Consider the following 13,565-nt stretch of genomic DNA (forward strand, 5'->3'; position numbering starts at 1 on the left):
TTCTCTACTTAATTTTTAATGGCCTGATAACCTTAGCTTGTCAAGAGCCGCCCAGGGCACACTGAGCATGTCAAAGTCACTGACATGGTAAAAGGTGGACTAACAGGATACAAGATGGGGAGCTACTTTGGACAACTGTGAAGGCCTGAATCATTACTGTTATAGGCCTGTTGCACCTTTAGGCTGGCTCAGTAAGGTTAGCGTATAAATACTAGGCAGATTCATAGTTAAGCTATCAGTGTAATTATATTAGCAGGACAGTGTCAGCTGGGGCAATTTTTGGGAGCAAAATGTCCACGTTTTGGTGCGGCTGGGCGGCATGTCGCCCCCAGATTTGTGCCACCCTAAAAAATCTGCCATTTTTTCTGTTTTATGCTTGGGTTACATTGGCTATCAATTTAAAGGGGTTTGCACCTTAAAATTAACTTTTATCTGATGTAGAGAGTGATATTCTGAGACAATTTGCAATTGCCCTTCATTTTTTATTATTTGTATTTTTTTAATTATTTGAATTAGCTTTTTGTGCAGCAACTCTTCAGTTTGGAATTTCAACACCAATCAGGTTGCTATGGCCTAAATGATCCTAGTAACCAGGCAGCAGTTTGAATAAGAGGCTGGAATATGAATAGGAGAGGAGCTGAATAGAAATATAAGTAATAAAAAGTAACAATAAAACCGCAGCTTCACAGAGTAATAGTTTTTGGCTCCCGGGGTGAGTGACCCCTCTTTGAAAGAGGCAGAAGAGTTTAAAAACTATATAAAATAAAAAAATGAAGACCAGTTGAAAAGTTGCTAAGAATTGGTCATACAGATATAGGACCTGTTATCCAGAATGCTCGGAACCAAGGGTATTCCGGATAAGGGATCTTTCCATAATTTGGATCTCCTACCTTAAGTCTACTAAAAAATCAATAAAACATTAATTAAACCCAATAGGATTGTTCTGCCCCCAATAAGGGGTAATTATATCTTAGTTGGGATCAAGTACAGGTACTGTTTTATTATTACAGAGAAAAGGGAATCATTTAACCATTAAATAAACCCAATAGGGCTGTTCTGCCCCAATAAGGGGTAATTATATCTTAGTTGGGATCAAGTACAGGTACTGTTTTATTATTACAGAGAAAAGGGAATCATTTAACCATTAAATAAACCCAATAGGGCTGTTCTGCCCCCAATAAGGGGTAATTATATCTTAGTTGGGATCAAGTACAGGTACTGTTTTATTATTACAGAGAAAAGGGAATCATTTAACCATGAAATAAATCCAATAGGGCTGTTCTGCCCCCAATAAGGGGTAATTATATCTTAGTTGGGATCAAGTACAGGTACTGTTTTATTATTAGAGAAAAGGGAATCATTTAACCATTAAATAAACCCAATAGGACTGTTCTGCCCCCAATAAGGGGTAATTATATCTTAGTTGGGATCAAGTACAGGTACTGTTTTATTATTAGAGAAAAGGGAATCATTTAACCATTAAATAAATCCAATAGGGCTGTTCTGCCCCCAATAAGGGGTAATTATATCTTAGTTGGGATCAAGTACAGGTACTGTTTTATTATTACAGAGAAAAGGGAATCATTTAACCATGAAATAAACCCAATAGGACTGTTCTGCCCCCAATAAGGGGTAATTATATCTTAGTTGGGATCAAGTACAGGTACTGTTTTATTATTACAGAGAAAAGGGAATCATTTAACCATGAAATAAACCCAATAGGACTGTTCTGCCCCCAATAAGGGGTAATTATATCTTAGTTGGGATCAAGTACAGGTACTGTTTTATTATTAGAGAAAAGGGAATCATTTAACCATTAAATAAACCCAATAGGGCTGTTCTGCCCCAATAAGGGGTAATTATATCTTAGTTGGGATCAAGTACAGGTACTGTTTTATTATTACAGAGAAAAGGGAATCATTTAACCATTAAATAAACCGAATAGGGCTGTTCTGCCCCAATAAGGGGTAATTATATCTTAGTTGGGATCAAGTACAGGTACTGTCTTATTATTACAGAGAAAAGGGAATCATTTAACCATTAAATAAACCCAATAGGGCTGTTCTGCCCCCAATAAGGGGTAATTATATCTTAGTTGGGATCAAGTACAGGTACTGTCTTATTATTACAGAGAAAAGGTACCTGTACTACAATATACTAAGTTACATTAACTTAAAGGTTATCTACTTGTTTAAGTAATTAAATATAAAAAAAAAAAAAGAGTCCTCCTTCTAACATAGCAGGCCGAGGCGTCCGGTTTAGCAATCCCTGCCCCCTGAGACATTATCAATAATAAACAGAGAATGATTTTATTTTACATGACGTCAAAGCAATTAAAAACAATGGCGTAAGAGCACATTGTGCAGCTGATAATGGGAAATGCGTAGCCCACACAGAAAGTGTTGCAGGGACCGAACCATTCCACTCAGAGGGGGGGTCGTGTACTAATTAAACGAATAAAGTGTTTCGTACTGATTCTCAGTTTAGATACGTTTAATGTCCATCGTTCAGCGGCAGGGAAACACAGACTCGGAGACACACCCTATAAATACAAATCATTTACAATTGACATAAATATTATATACAGAAATGAACTGACTCAAATATCACCGATTTAAAAATAAAATAATGAAATAAAATAAAATCATTAAATAAAAAGTGACAAATTATCCCCCCCCAGGTAGAGAATTTAGTGCTACCTGGGGGGCAACAGACAAGTTCTTACACACTTTTCCACTATGGCGTAAAATAAAAGTGCACTTTTATAGTGTATTTCTCAAATACATCAGCATTTTGTCATTTTAGGAGCAACATTCCCTCTAAATTTCTTGTAGGCCGCGTGTGAAAAAAAAAAGAGTGTGCGTAGCTGTGGGTGAGTGTGAGCAATAAGGAATTATGTGTGTGTGTGTAGATAAAGTGCCCCCCACAGTCTGCTGTGTCCCCCGGAGTCACACACTGTGTATGTATTGGCGTAGGGGCCACACTGACTGAACCCTGGCCTGCCTTCCTGCTTCCATGTAGGGTTGTGAGCACCTATTACTGGGTTCTTGAGACTCCATGAGAGCGTTCACATGTCTGAAGAGACCGCAACACAATGAATGGGGGTTTTATATACAGGATCTAGAGTAAATCCCCCATAGGAGGTATTGCTACACAAGCTGGAGGAACATGGTCTGTATCAATATGTTTTGACTGAAGATCTCTTGAGAGGTCCAGCTTCTGGTCAGGGCCTTAGCCATTCAACCCTAGTTCCATGTACATCAAATACGCTGTCACCACAAATCTCACCCACTGGCCTTCAAGCTTTTAGATCTATGTAAGTGAGTAAATAGAGTTTTACCTCCCTAACTGCCACCCTAACTGGCCTTCAGCCTGAGCCTAAAGGTGCCCATACACCTTCAGATCCGCTCACTTGGCGATGTCGACTGGTGTGTTTGCTTCAGAAGCACTGCTATAGATTATAAAAATAAGCTGTTGTGTAGCCAAGTTGCAAAAAAAAGGAGAAAAGGCACACAGATAACCGATAAAACATCATTGTATTCTACAGAGTTTATCTGTTATTGGCTATGTAACCTGTACCTTGTCTCCTTTGAATGGCTCCCCCCATAGCTACACAGCAGCTTTGTTTATATAAACAAACATACAACTTTTACCAATAGTACATTATAGTTATAATCACTTTGATACATTTTCATGTTTTGGTGTTACTGTTCCTTTAAGGGCACACTATGCAAATCCAGTGCTGTCCTCAATAGGCGGAGAAAAAGCGCATGTACATCCCAGTAGAACCAATAGAACATGTCCCTCTTTGCTTGGCTGGAATTGGGCCCATTATGAAAATAATGTAAATGTTGGCAATTATGGATGAGGGTATCTATAATGTTCCATGGCAACCCTAATATAAAACATACATGTAATTACTTACCGGGGTTTTATCTCTCAGTCTCTCTGCTGTCACAGTTTCCAATGGAACAAAAGCAAGACTGACGTCATGGAACCGGTGGCTTTACAAGGACATAACCTAATTCAGTGAATGGCCAGTGTTAGTAAAGGTCCCCATACACGGGCCGATTCTAGCTGCTGATATGGGTCCCTTAGACAGATTCGGCAGCTTATCAGCCCGTGTATGGGCACTACCGACGGGTCTGCCCGACCAATATCTGGCCTGTAATTGGCCAGATATGGATCGGGCAGGTTAGAAAATCTAGTCGGATCGGGGACCGCATCGGCTCGTTGATACGGTCCCCGAACCGACTTTGCCTATGCCCGTCATTATAATCCAATCGTTTGGCCCCAGGGTCAAGCGACCGAATTAGCCTAAATTCCCCCGATATTGCCCACCCGTAGGTGGGGGATATCAGGAGAAGATCTGCGCGCTTGGCAACATCGCCAAGCGAGCGGATCTGAAGGTGTATGGGCACCTTTAGGGGTTTAGTTAGGGGTTCCCTTGTATGTGATTCCCTGACATTCGGGTACATTTTGTAAAACATTAATCTGTGACGTATTTGGAATTTGCTAAGTGGCATGCTGACCAGATCTCAGCTTTCTAAGGGGTATAAAGTAGGGGCTAGGGATAGTTTCCTAAGGAAAGGGTGGCAAGCTCGCCTATGAAAAGCTGTGCCATGCCGGCTTCCTACATTAGAGTTTAAAGTGTGGATGTAATACTTCTAAGCTCAGCTTCCAATTTCAGCCCAATTCTTTAGCCACTCCCGTTAATGAGGAAATCATAGAAAAATACCAGGAAAGGCCGAATCACTAGGGGGAGCCAAATGTTATGCTGAAGAAGGAAGAGGATCGCTTTGTAGCACCTCAGGCCGGCGCTCCTGTTAGGGGAAAACTGCACCGGCCGGGGGTTTCAGGTAAGCGATTACAATCACTGGGGGGTGTCTAATATTATGGTTCCCCTCAGTGTACCTTTCCTTCTCTGTTAGTGAACAACCTCAGTTTACTATTCAGTGATGGACTACATGGGGATAGTTTCAGAAACATTCAACTCCTGCTAGGTGTGTGCCTCTATGGCGTATCTTCAGTAGCAAGTTCTTCCCTAAATGTTTCACAGTAATGTTCTGTCATTAGCCTGGCACATACACAAATCCTATATACATGTGTCGGATCCACCACATTCCTCCATGTCTAGTACTTCCCTACTCAGATAAGGGATATCTGCTAAACCATGAATATGCTACATATCGACGGCCACAGAGGATCCGGGGCCTAATATATATAATGATGAGTACCAGTTGCAATGATATTAAGGCTGCCGTATGCCTCCTGTTCATAAGTTACACCAATATTAAAGTTCCTGCTCCTTAGCACTGCTCTAATAGTCTTCATTTTCCTCCCTTCATTGAGAGATTATACCAAGGGGGGGAACTGAGGTTCTATCCGGTGCAATGGGCGGTTGGCTTGGCCAGAAGGACGCAATGCAGGTTTATCTGTGAGTTTATGATTGGCAGATGCTGAGGAGAGTCGGGTCATGTTTCTGGCTTCTGGCATTGCTGTCGTTATGTGTGATATGAGTTTCTTCTTAAGGCAATGAAGAGACATTCCCAGTGGATCTGGATATTGGCGATGCTCACGCAGTTTCTGTGGAGGCTGAAGTACTTTGTATCCTGAATCTAGGTTTATGGACTCTTGGCGGTGGCTAGGGAGATGAATGAAGAGAAGAAAAGATTAAGTTTTTTGTTCAATATTTTTCTATGACCCATATTCTTTTTCTGCTGGAAGGTTCCATACAAAATAGTGCTGTCATACACAGTTCTTCATTCCAGCAGGTTTAAAAACCATACCCAAGGCAAAATGTCTTATTGTCACCAAAATAAAGCACTTAACCCTTTACTGTCATGTCCAGCCCTGAGCAACCTCAAGCCCAGGTAGCACAACAAGCAAGGGTCAAACATGGCATCACTGACCAATGGTTACCTCCTTAAGCAATGGTCAGACCATGACATTACTAACCAGCGGTCACACCATGACACATCATGACATCACTATCCAATGGTCACATAATGAAACTCCATGGCATCACTATCCAGTGGTTACATAATGACATCACTATCCAATGCTCACACAATGACATCACTAACCAATAGTCACATAATGAAATCACTAACCAATGGTGACAATGAAACTGCATGACATAACCAATGGTCACATCAGGACATCACTGTCCATTGGTCACATCATGACACACCATGACATTAAGCTCAGTGCTTTAGAAAAATCTATCAGTAGTGAATAAAATGGGGTTAATGTGCATGTTCATTTGGAGTGGTAAGTTATGTTTTGGGACTCATAGCTCTTGCACTTAACTAATAATGTATGTAAATGTATAGATAGGTCAGTATGGGTCTGTATGTGAGTGGATAGGTCAGTGTGGGTCTGTATGGGAGTGGATAGATAGGTCAGTGTGGGTCTGTATGGGAGTGTATAGATAGGTCAGTGTGGGTCTGTATGTGAGTGGATAGATAGGTCAGTATGGGTCTGTATGTGAGTGGATAGGTCAGTGTGGGTCTGTATGGGAGTGGATAGATAGGTCAGTGTGGGTCTGTATGGGAGTGGATAGATAGGTCAGTGTGGGTCTGTATGGGAGTGGATAGATAGGTCAGTATGGGTCTGTATGTGAGTGGATAGATAGGTCAGTGTGGGTCTGTATGGGAGTGGATAGATAGGTCAGTATGGGTCTGTATGTGAGTGGATAGATAGGTCAGTATGGGTCTGTATGTGAGTGGATAGATAGGTCAGTGTGGGTCTGTATGTGAGTGGATAGATAGGTCAGTATGGGTCTGTATGTGAGTGGATAGATAGGTCAGTATGGGTCTGTATGTGAGTGGATAGGTCAGTGTGGGTCTGTATGGGAGTGGATAGATAGGTCAGTGTGGGTCTGTATGGGAGTGGATAGATGGGTCAGTATGGGTCTGTATGTGAGTGTATAGATAGGTCAGTATGGGTCTGTATGTGAGTGGATAGATAGGTCAGTGTGGGTCTGTATGTGAGTGGATAGATAGGTCAGTGTGGGTCTGTATGTGAGTGGATAGATAGGTCAGTATGGGTCTGTATGTGGGTGTATAGATAGGTCAGTATGGGTCTGTATGTGAGTGGATAGATAGGTCAGTGTGGGTCTGTATGTGAGTGGATAGATAGGTCAGTGTGGGTCTGTATGTGAGTGGATAGATAGGTCAGTATGGGTCTGTATGTGAGTGGATAGATAGGTCAGTATGGGTCTGTATGTGAGTGGATAGATAGGTCAGTATGGGTCTGTATGTGAGTGGATAGATAGGTCAGTATGGGTCTGTATGTGAGTGGATAGATAGGTCAGTATGGGTCTGTATGTGAGTGGATAGATAGGTCAGTATGGGTCTGTATGTGAGTGGATAGATAGGTCAGTATGGGTCTGTATGTGAGTGGATAGATAGGTCAGTATGGGTCTGTATGTGAGTGGATAGATAGTTCAGTATGGGTCTGTATGTGAGTGGATAGATAGGTCAGTATGGGTCTGTATGTGAGTGGATAGATAGGTCAGTATGGGTCTGTATGTGAGTGGATAGATAGGTCAGTGTGGGTCTGTATGTGAGTGGATAGATGGGTCAGTATAGGTCTGTATGTGAGTGGATAGATGGGTCAGTATAGGTCTGTATGTGAGTGGATAGATAGTTCAGTATGGGTCTGTATGTGAGTGTATAGATAGGTCAGTATGGGTCTGTATGTGAGTGGATAGATAGGTCAGTATGGGTCTGTATGTGAGTGTATAGATAGGTCAGTATGGGTCTGTATGTGAGTGGATAGATGGGTCAGTATAGGTCTGTATGTGAGTGGATAGATAGGTCAATATAGGTTTATATGTGGGTTTACTTGGAAGGGTTGTACTTGATGGTCTTTTTTCAACCCAACTTAACTATGTAATTATGTCTGTTGCCCTTCTGACCCAAATATAAAATTATATAAAATCCAAGCTATACACACATGCGCCTGGCGCCTGAGATTTCATTATATCGTGAGTGCTGTTTATTGGGAACTTTTATGCATATATATATATATATATATATATCAGACCCTGGAAATAATTACTTTATTTCAAGCCCATAGTCCTATGCCTGGACTGCAATTCAAAATAGGCCTTGGCTTTTCAAGGTATCCGAAGTCCCAACCAACCCCACAGCGGCTCATTTTACAGCACAGGTTTATGGCAGTTTACAGCATCCCCTCTGGCATTTCCCTGAGCTTGCAGATTGCCAGTCCTCAGAATTAAAAGAAATAATATGTTTATAAGAAAGGGATACTTTTAGTCTAGCTAATTACTGACAGTCCTGCTTATTATACTCTTCCATCAATAATCTGTTATATAGAACGAAGTGTTTTAGACCTTCACTAATTCAAGGAGTCATGCCTCTGGGTTCTGGCATTGCTCTCGTTGGGCTCTGTGCTCCCTCAGAGATCAGCTGACAGGAAGTAATGCAGCTCTAACTGTAACAGGAACTACTAGGCACAGAGGCGGGGCTGGCAATTACTTTTACTTTCCGTTCAGCACTTCCTAGATGTCATTGCATTTATCCATCCTGTACATGGGCATAAGGTACCACACTGCATAAACAAGACTTTGGCATGATGCAAAGCAAAGTGTTTACAAAATGCCAATGTACTTGCAAATACTCGGAATTGTTTCTTAAGGTGACAGGTCCCCTTTAATGAAGCTGGTTTATTTGGATTAAGGAGGGTTTTACACATAAGCTGTTTTAACTGCTATATTTATATAGAGACCTACATTGTTCGGGGTATAGTTTCCCTTTAAACGCTGCTGGGCTTAAGGATTTCTGAATTCACATGCTGAGTGTGCCAAGGCAGCAAATGTTACTCAGTGAGAGACAGTGATATAGGCCTGAGGAACTTGGCATTATAGGCAGATCTCTAACACTAGTCAGAAAACTAATATACAAACAGACCTATGGCCAACATGATATAAACTTTATATATACAGCACACAGGGCTCCCATATGGAATCTTCCCCCTTTGTGAGACTGCATGCCAATGTTCTACTAATGTATTTCCTGGTGGTTCTGCAATGTGTTGCCAATAGAATAAGCATTTTGGTGTTTTTTTTCACTCCCCTTCGTAGACAAACAGACTTCTGGGTTGGTTATAAATCAGGGGTGTCAAACTCAATCACATAAGGGGGCCGAAATCTAAAACACAGGCTAAGTCATGGGCCAATGTGGAGTGGAGTATTACTGGTGATGTTGCTCATAGCAGCCAATAGATGCTTTGCTACTGTTGAAATCTGATTGCTGATTGGTTGCCTTGGGCAACATTACTGCTAATGCTTCACTCCACTTTTTACACAGCATGATAAATATACCCCTTAGTCTTAGTTACTATGTGAGGAAAATGGAAATTGATCAGGCTGGATGGTCACACACACTCACCAAGGGCCACATAAGGTGGGCCGGATTTGGCCCCCGGGCCTTGTGTTTGACATATATGTTATAAATGAACCCCTGCTGCACACAGCACCATTCTGTTGGATGAATAGGTGTTTGTTCCTTATTAGTACACGTTCTACACGGCAGTTTAAGTAGGCAGCAAAGAGATGGCCAACCAAATGTGACTATACTCTTTGCCAAATTGTTGTGTATATAATTTTCAATGGTCTTAAAGTCCATGTCCTACAGAAAACCCTACTGCCGGAAAAGACAACTGTCGGTCGGTGCCATATGGTAGATTTATACTCACATTAACCAGTAGTCTCATGGTTAATGCACTGTTACTGTGGCTTTTTTAAGCTCCCTCTGCTTCTGGTGTCGTCCTGTCTTTTCACGGCAGCTGCTTTGGCCGAAGGCTGACCGCTTTTCGGTTCCGCATCTCCTGTGTCTGAAGACATCAACCAAGGGGTGGAGGAAGGTAGGGGGGAGGAGGATGGAAAAGCAGCAGGGATATGTCTTTTTATATACATAGATTTGCTTTGATAAGTTGCCTTTACAACAAAGACAGATGGCAGAAAGGAAAAAAAAAAGACCCATGAAGTTAATGATGGACAACATAACTGGGTCATGATCAGTCCCCTACATCAGCCCTACATCCTACTAATGATACCGGTAATAAAATGCCTGTCAATATTTATTCCTTAACACTAACAAAGTCCATTTTCTCTAACTTGTTTCCATCTATAGTTCATCACATCAATTTCACAACAGGGATCTCTTGCACTTGCACCTTCATGATGAATACACAACTGCCTGCATTTGGCAGAGCTGTATTCATGCGTAAGCAAGGATGTGCACCCCGCTAAGCCAGAGTGCTAAGGAGCCCAGTGCTCAATGAACTGAGCACCATACAACTGATTTCTATTGCACCCTTGGGTGCTCTAGCACATCTTGGGCATTGACTAAATAACTACTTGCGTCTCTTAGATAATGGGATAGAAAGCCAAATAGTAACCCTTGCTTAATTTTTGTCCTCATCTCCCAAAGCCCCTTGAACGACTGTATAGTTACAATATATACAGCCCCTGTCACAAATAAACATCACTACCCACATATATCTACCCCATACTGATTTGGCAATGTGGTAGCCACACTGACTGATGGGTTGCCTATGAAATGTACCCCACTGCACTGTGTATACAAAGAAGGGGTAGTTCCCCTTGAAAAATTGTGTTGTGTCTCTATGAACCACACTCTGCCAATTGCCCAAGAGACATCTCTTCTCCTAAATCCAGAGATTGTTGTGGGCAAAGTGGTTGTAAACAAACAGAGGCGTTTTCCCACAGCGGTTTTGTTACTCCTATAACATTCACCCTAGGTGAGCCCCAACATTGTGCGCCAACGGCCATGCCCAGATTTGTCAATGAAACAACAATCACAGGGAACCTGGCAGATTTCCCATCTCAGGGATTAGACAGATCTACCTGTAACTTGAGTTGATCCTGCAGCTTTACAACCCTTTGTGTTGGCGGATAAGTGAGTTTAATAGGCATTTGATATCTTATTAGGACGTGCCATGGAGCATTAATTGTTCATGTACAACAGGCTAAGGTGTTCAGGCAGAATTGAGGGAAGACTGTCCATCAAAAACATCCTTTCCAGGGCTGAACTTCACTACAACTTCGTACAGACGCTGCAGGATGCTAGGAGCTTAGCCAGATACCTATCCAGTGTGTGTGTGTATATTTATACAGTGCAACTTGCAGTGCTCTACAGTAGAGCTACAATAACAGAACAAACAGAGGTCAATAGAATAATAAAAGAAAAATAAACACATTTATGTTTAAGTGCTAAATGTTAAAGAGATAAGAGGAAGGAGATCCCTGGACCCAAGAACTTGCAATCTAAGTGGGTAGGTAATATGCAGACACCAATAGGAGTATAAGAAGTGCTGAAGGTTACACTCACTGCATCTCCCTGCCTTATAAGTGCCTGTACTGAGGCATTAGACAAGTGCTCCCAGAGGGATGGAGTGCATCCATATAAGAGGCCATATTATATATTAAAACAATGAATTACGTACATGATAAATAACCATGAGTTAGTAGGTAGTTAAGTTAATGTTCTCCCATCCCCTACTAATTTTCCAAAAACTCGTACTGCACACCCTCCCCAGTTATCCAAATTCCCCCTAAGCAAGAAATTCTATTTTTTCAAGTTTAAGTCCCCTTTGGAGGTTCCACATTTGTTCACCCAAGATGTCAGCTCTGAGCCCCACAGTTTGGGAGCCATTTTCCTAGTGCATGACACTTTCTGCTAAGAAAACATTTGCACCTTTTATATTTTCTTATATGTTACAAAGACCCAAGTGGGATAAAACTCAAAATGTAAAATCTATACACATACATACAAACATGTGTATTAGTATTATGATTAATATGTATATCAGCAGAGATGCCAGCCTGGATCCAAAGTTATCCAGATGCATATTGGCTGCGCCCCCCTGGCCATGCCCCTGTTCTGCCCCAAATCATGCTCCCTGCCCAATGGCTTTGGACATTATCAGATGACTTCAGGTGACAATTCTATACATGTCAATGGAGCAGATAAATTAGGTTTTGTTGCAAATTACTGATAGTGTGTGCCAGACCCAAGTGAGGGATTGACTCCCAGAAGATATGAGTACGTTGATGTCCATCAAATAAAAAATAAGCATAAAAATATGCAGCTACCTGCAGCAATGCATTGAGCCGCATTCAATCACATATAGAACCAATACAGATCTCCCTAAACACTGAGCTTACAAGTTGACAGCTCTGTTATTACACTTTATTGAGATAGTGCTGAAATATTCCACTTTCACCATCATTCACATCAGTCCCAGACCCAGTGGAACTTCCAATCTAAGTCCCTATCATGGTCACTGTGGTCAGGTTTATTGGGAGCCACGTAACCTCCCTGTGTGGGAGGAAACCCTGGCAAACAAACACATGCGCCTTTATATCTGCAACCTGAGAATGAGCACTAGAGGGCAGGAGTGAGCAAGTAACAGTAGATGTTAAAATAAAGGATTAATGACAGATTCCCTTTCACAGCCGCTCCCAGCTATACATAGAATGAAATAAAACGATGAAGGTTTTATAAGGCTGAGCGCATTCTTTTGGCAATAAATATAGAACTGTAAATTAGCTAAGATATCCTGAATGGGCACTTATAACTTGGCACAGTCAGTGATACGGCTAGATCACTCCTTAGGTATTCTTTATTTTTTCCTCTCTCATTACAGATATTGGATATACTGAACAGTATGCCTAGGCATGTATACCTATCTGTATGAACAAAGCAGGATATGTTTCTATGGCAATATTTGCAAAATGTTCAATAAAACTCTAGAACTCCAACAAAAAGTTAAAAAAAATTTTTACCTTAAAGCAGGGGTCCCCAAGTCGAATGTAGAAAGACTTGGGGAGCAACACAAGCACCATAAAAGTTCACGGAGGAGCCAAATAAGGGCTGTGATTGGCTATTAGGGGCCTCTATGCACCCTATCAGCTTACAGGGGCTTTATTTGGTAGGAAATCTTGTTTTTATTCAACCAAAACTTGCCCCCAAGTCAGGAATTAAAAAATAACTCCCTGGTTTGGGGGCACCGAGAGCAACATCCAAGGGGTTGGGGAGCACTGTCTTAAAGCAATACTGTCATGGAAAACCATGTTTTTCCCATGGGGCTAGCCATATTCTTCATTTCACAGGGTGCCACAGCCATGTGACTTGTGCTCTGATAAACTTCAGTCACACTTTACTGCTGCGCTGCAAGTTGGAGTGAAACACCCCCCCCCAGCAGCCGATCAGCAGAACAATGGGAAGGGAGCAAGATAGCAGCTCCCAGTAGGTATCAGAATAGCACTCAATAGTAAGAAATCCAAGTCCGGCTTGGGACTCCTCCAGTTACATGGGAGTAGGAGAAACAATAGGTTAGCTGAAAGCAGTTCTAATGTGTAGCGCTGGCTGAAAGCTCAGACTCAGGCACAATGCACTGAGATGGCGCCTACACACCAATATTACCAGTTGTTGGTTCAAAAATAAAATTATAAATGACAGAGTTAATTACTTGCAATGTGAACAGTGTAATTTAGAAATAAAAAGTAC

The 13,565-nt window shown here is 41.7% G+C and overlaps 1 protein-coding gene across 5 annotated transcripts in view; it reads right to left on the bottom strand.

Annotated features, from left to right (window-relative positions):
- Window positions 1-4,352: 4,352 nt before the first annotated feature.
- reep1 (receptor accessory protein 1) overlaps window positions 4,353-13,565 on the bottom strand; it is a 38,705-nt gene continuing 29,492 nt past the window's right edge. For 4 of the 5 annotated variants that reach the window (XM_004911283.4, XM_002937279.5, XM_031895290.1 and 1 more), the window contains one exon: window positions 4,353-5,644. In XM_004911283.4, the coding sequence (XP_004911340.1) occupies window positions 5,625-5,644 (20 nt within the window). In that variant the 3' untranslated portion in view covers window positions 4,353-5,624. Of the gene's footprint in view, window positions 5,645-9,726; window positions 9,865-13,565 lie in introns of all 5 variants that reach the window. The other variant, XM_004911281.4, reaches the window with a different exon arrangement.

The sequence above is a fragment of the Xenopus tropicalis genome, chromosome 1, assembly GCF_000004195.4.
Source record: "Xenopus tropicalis strain Nigerian chromosome 1, UCB_Xtro_10.0, whole genome shotgun sequence".
NCBI lineage: Eukaryota > Metazoa > Chordata > Amphibia > Anura > Pipidae > Xenopus > Xenopus tropicalis.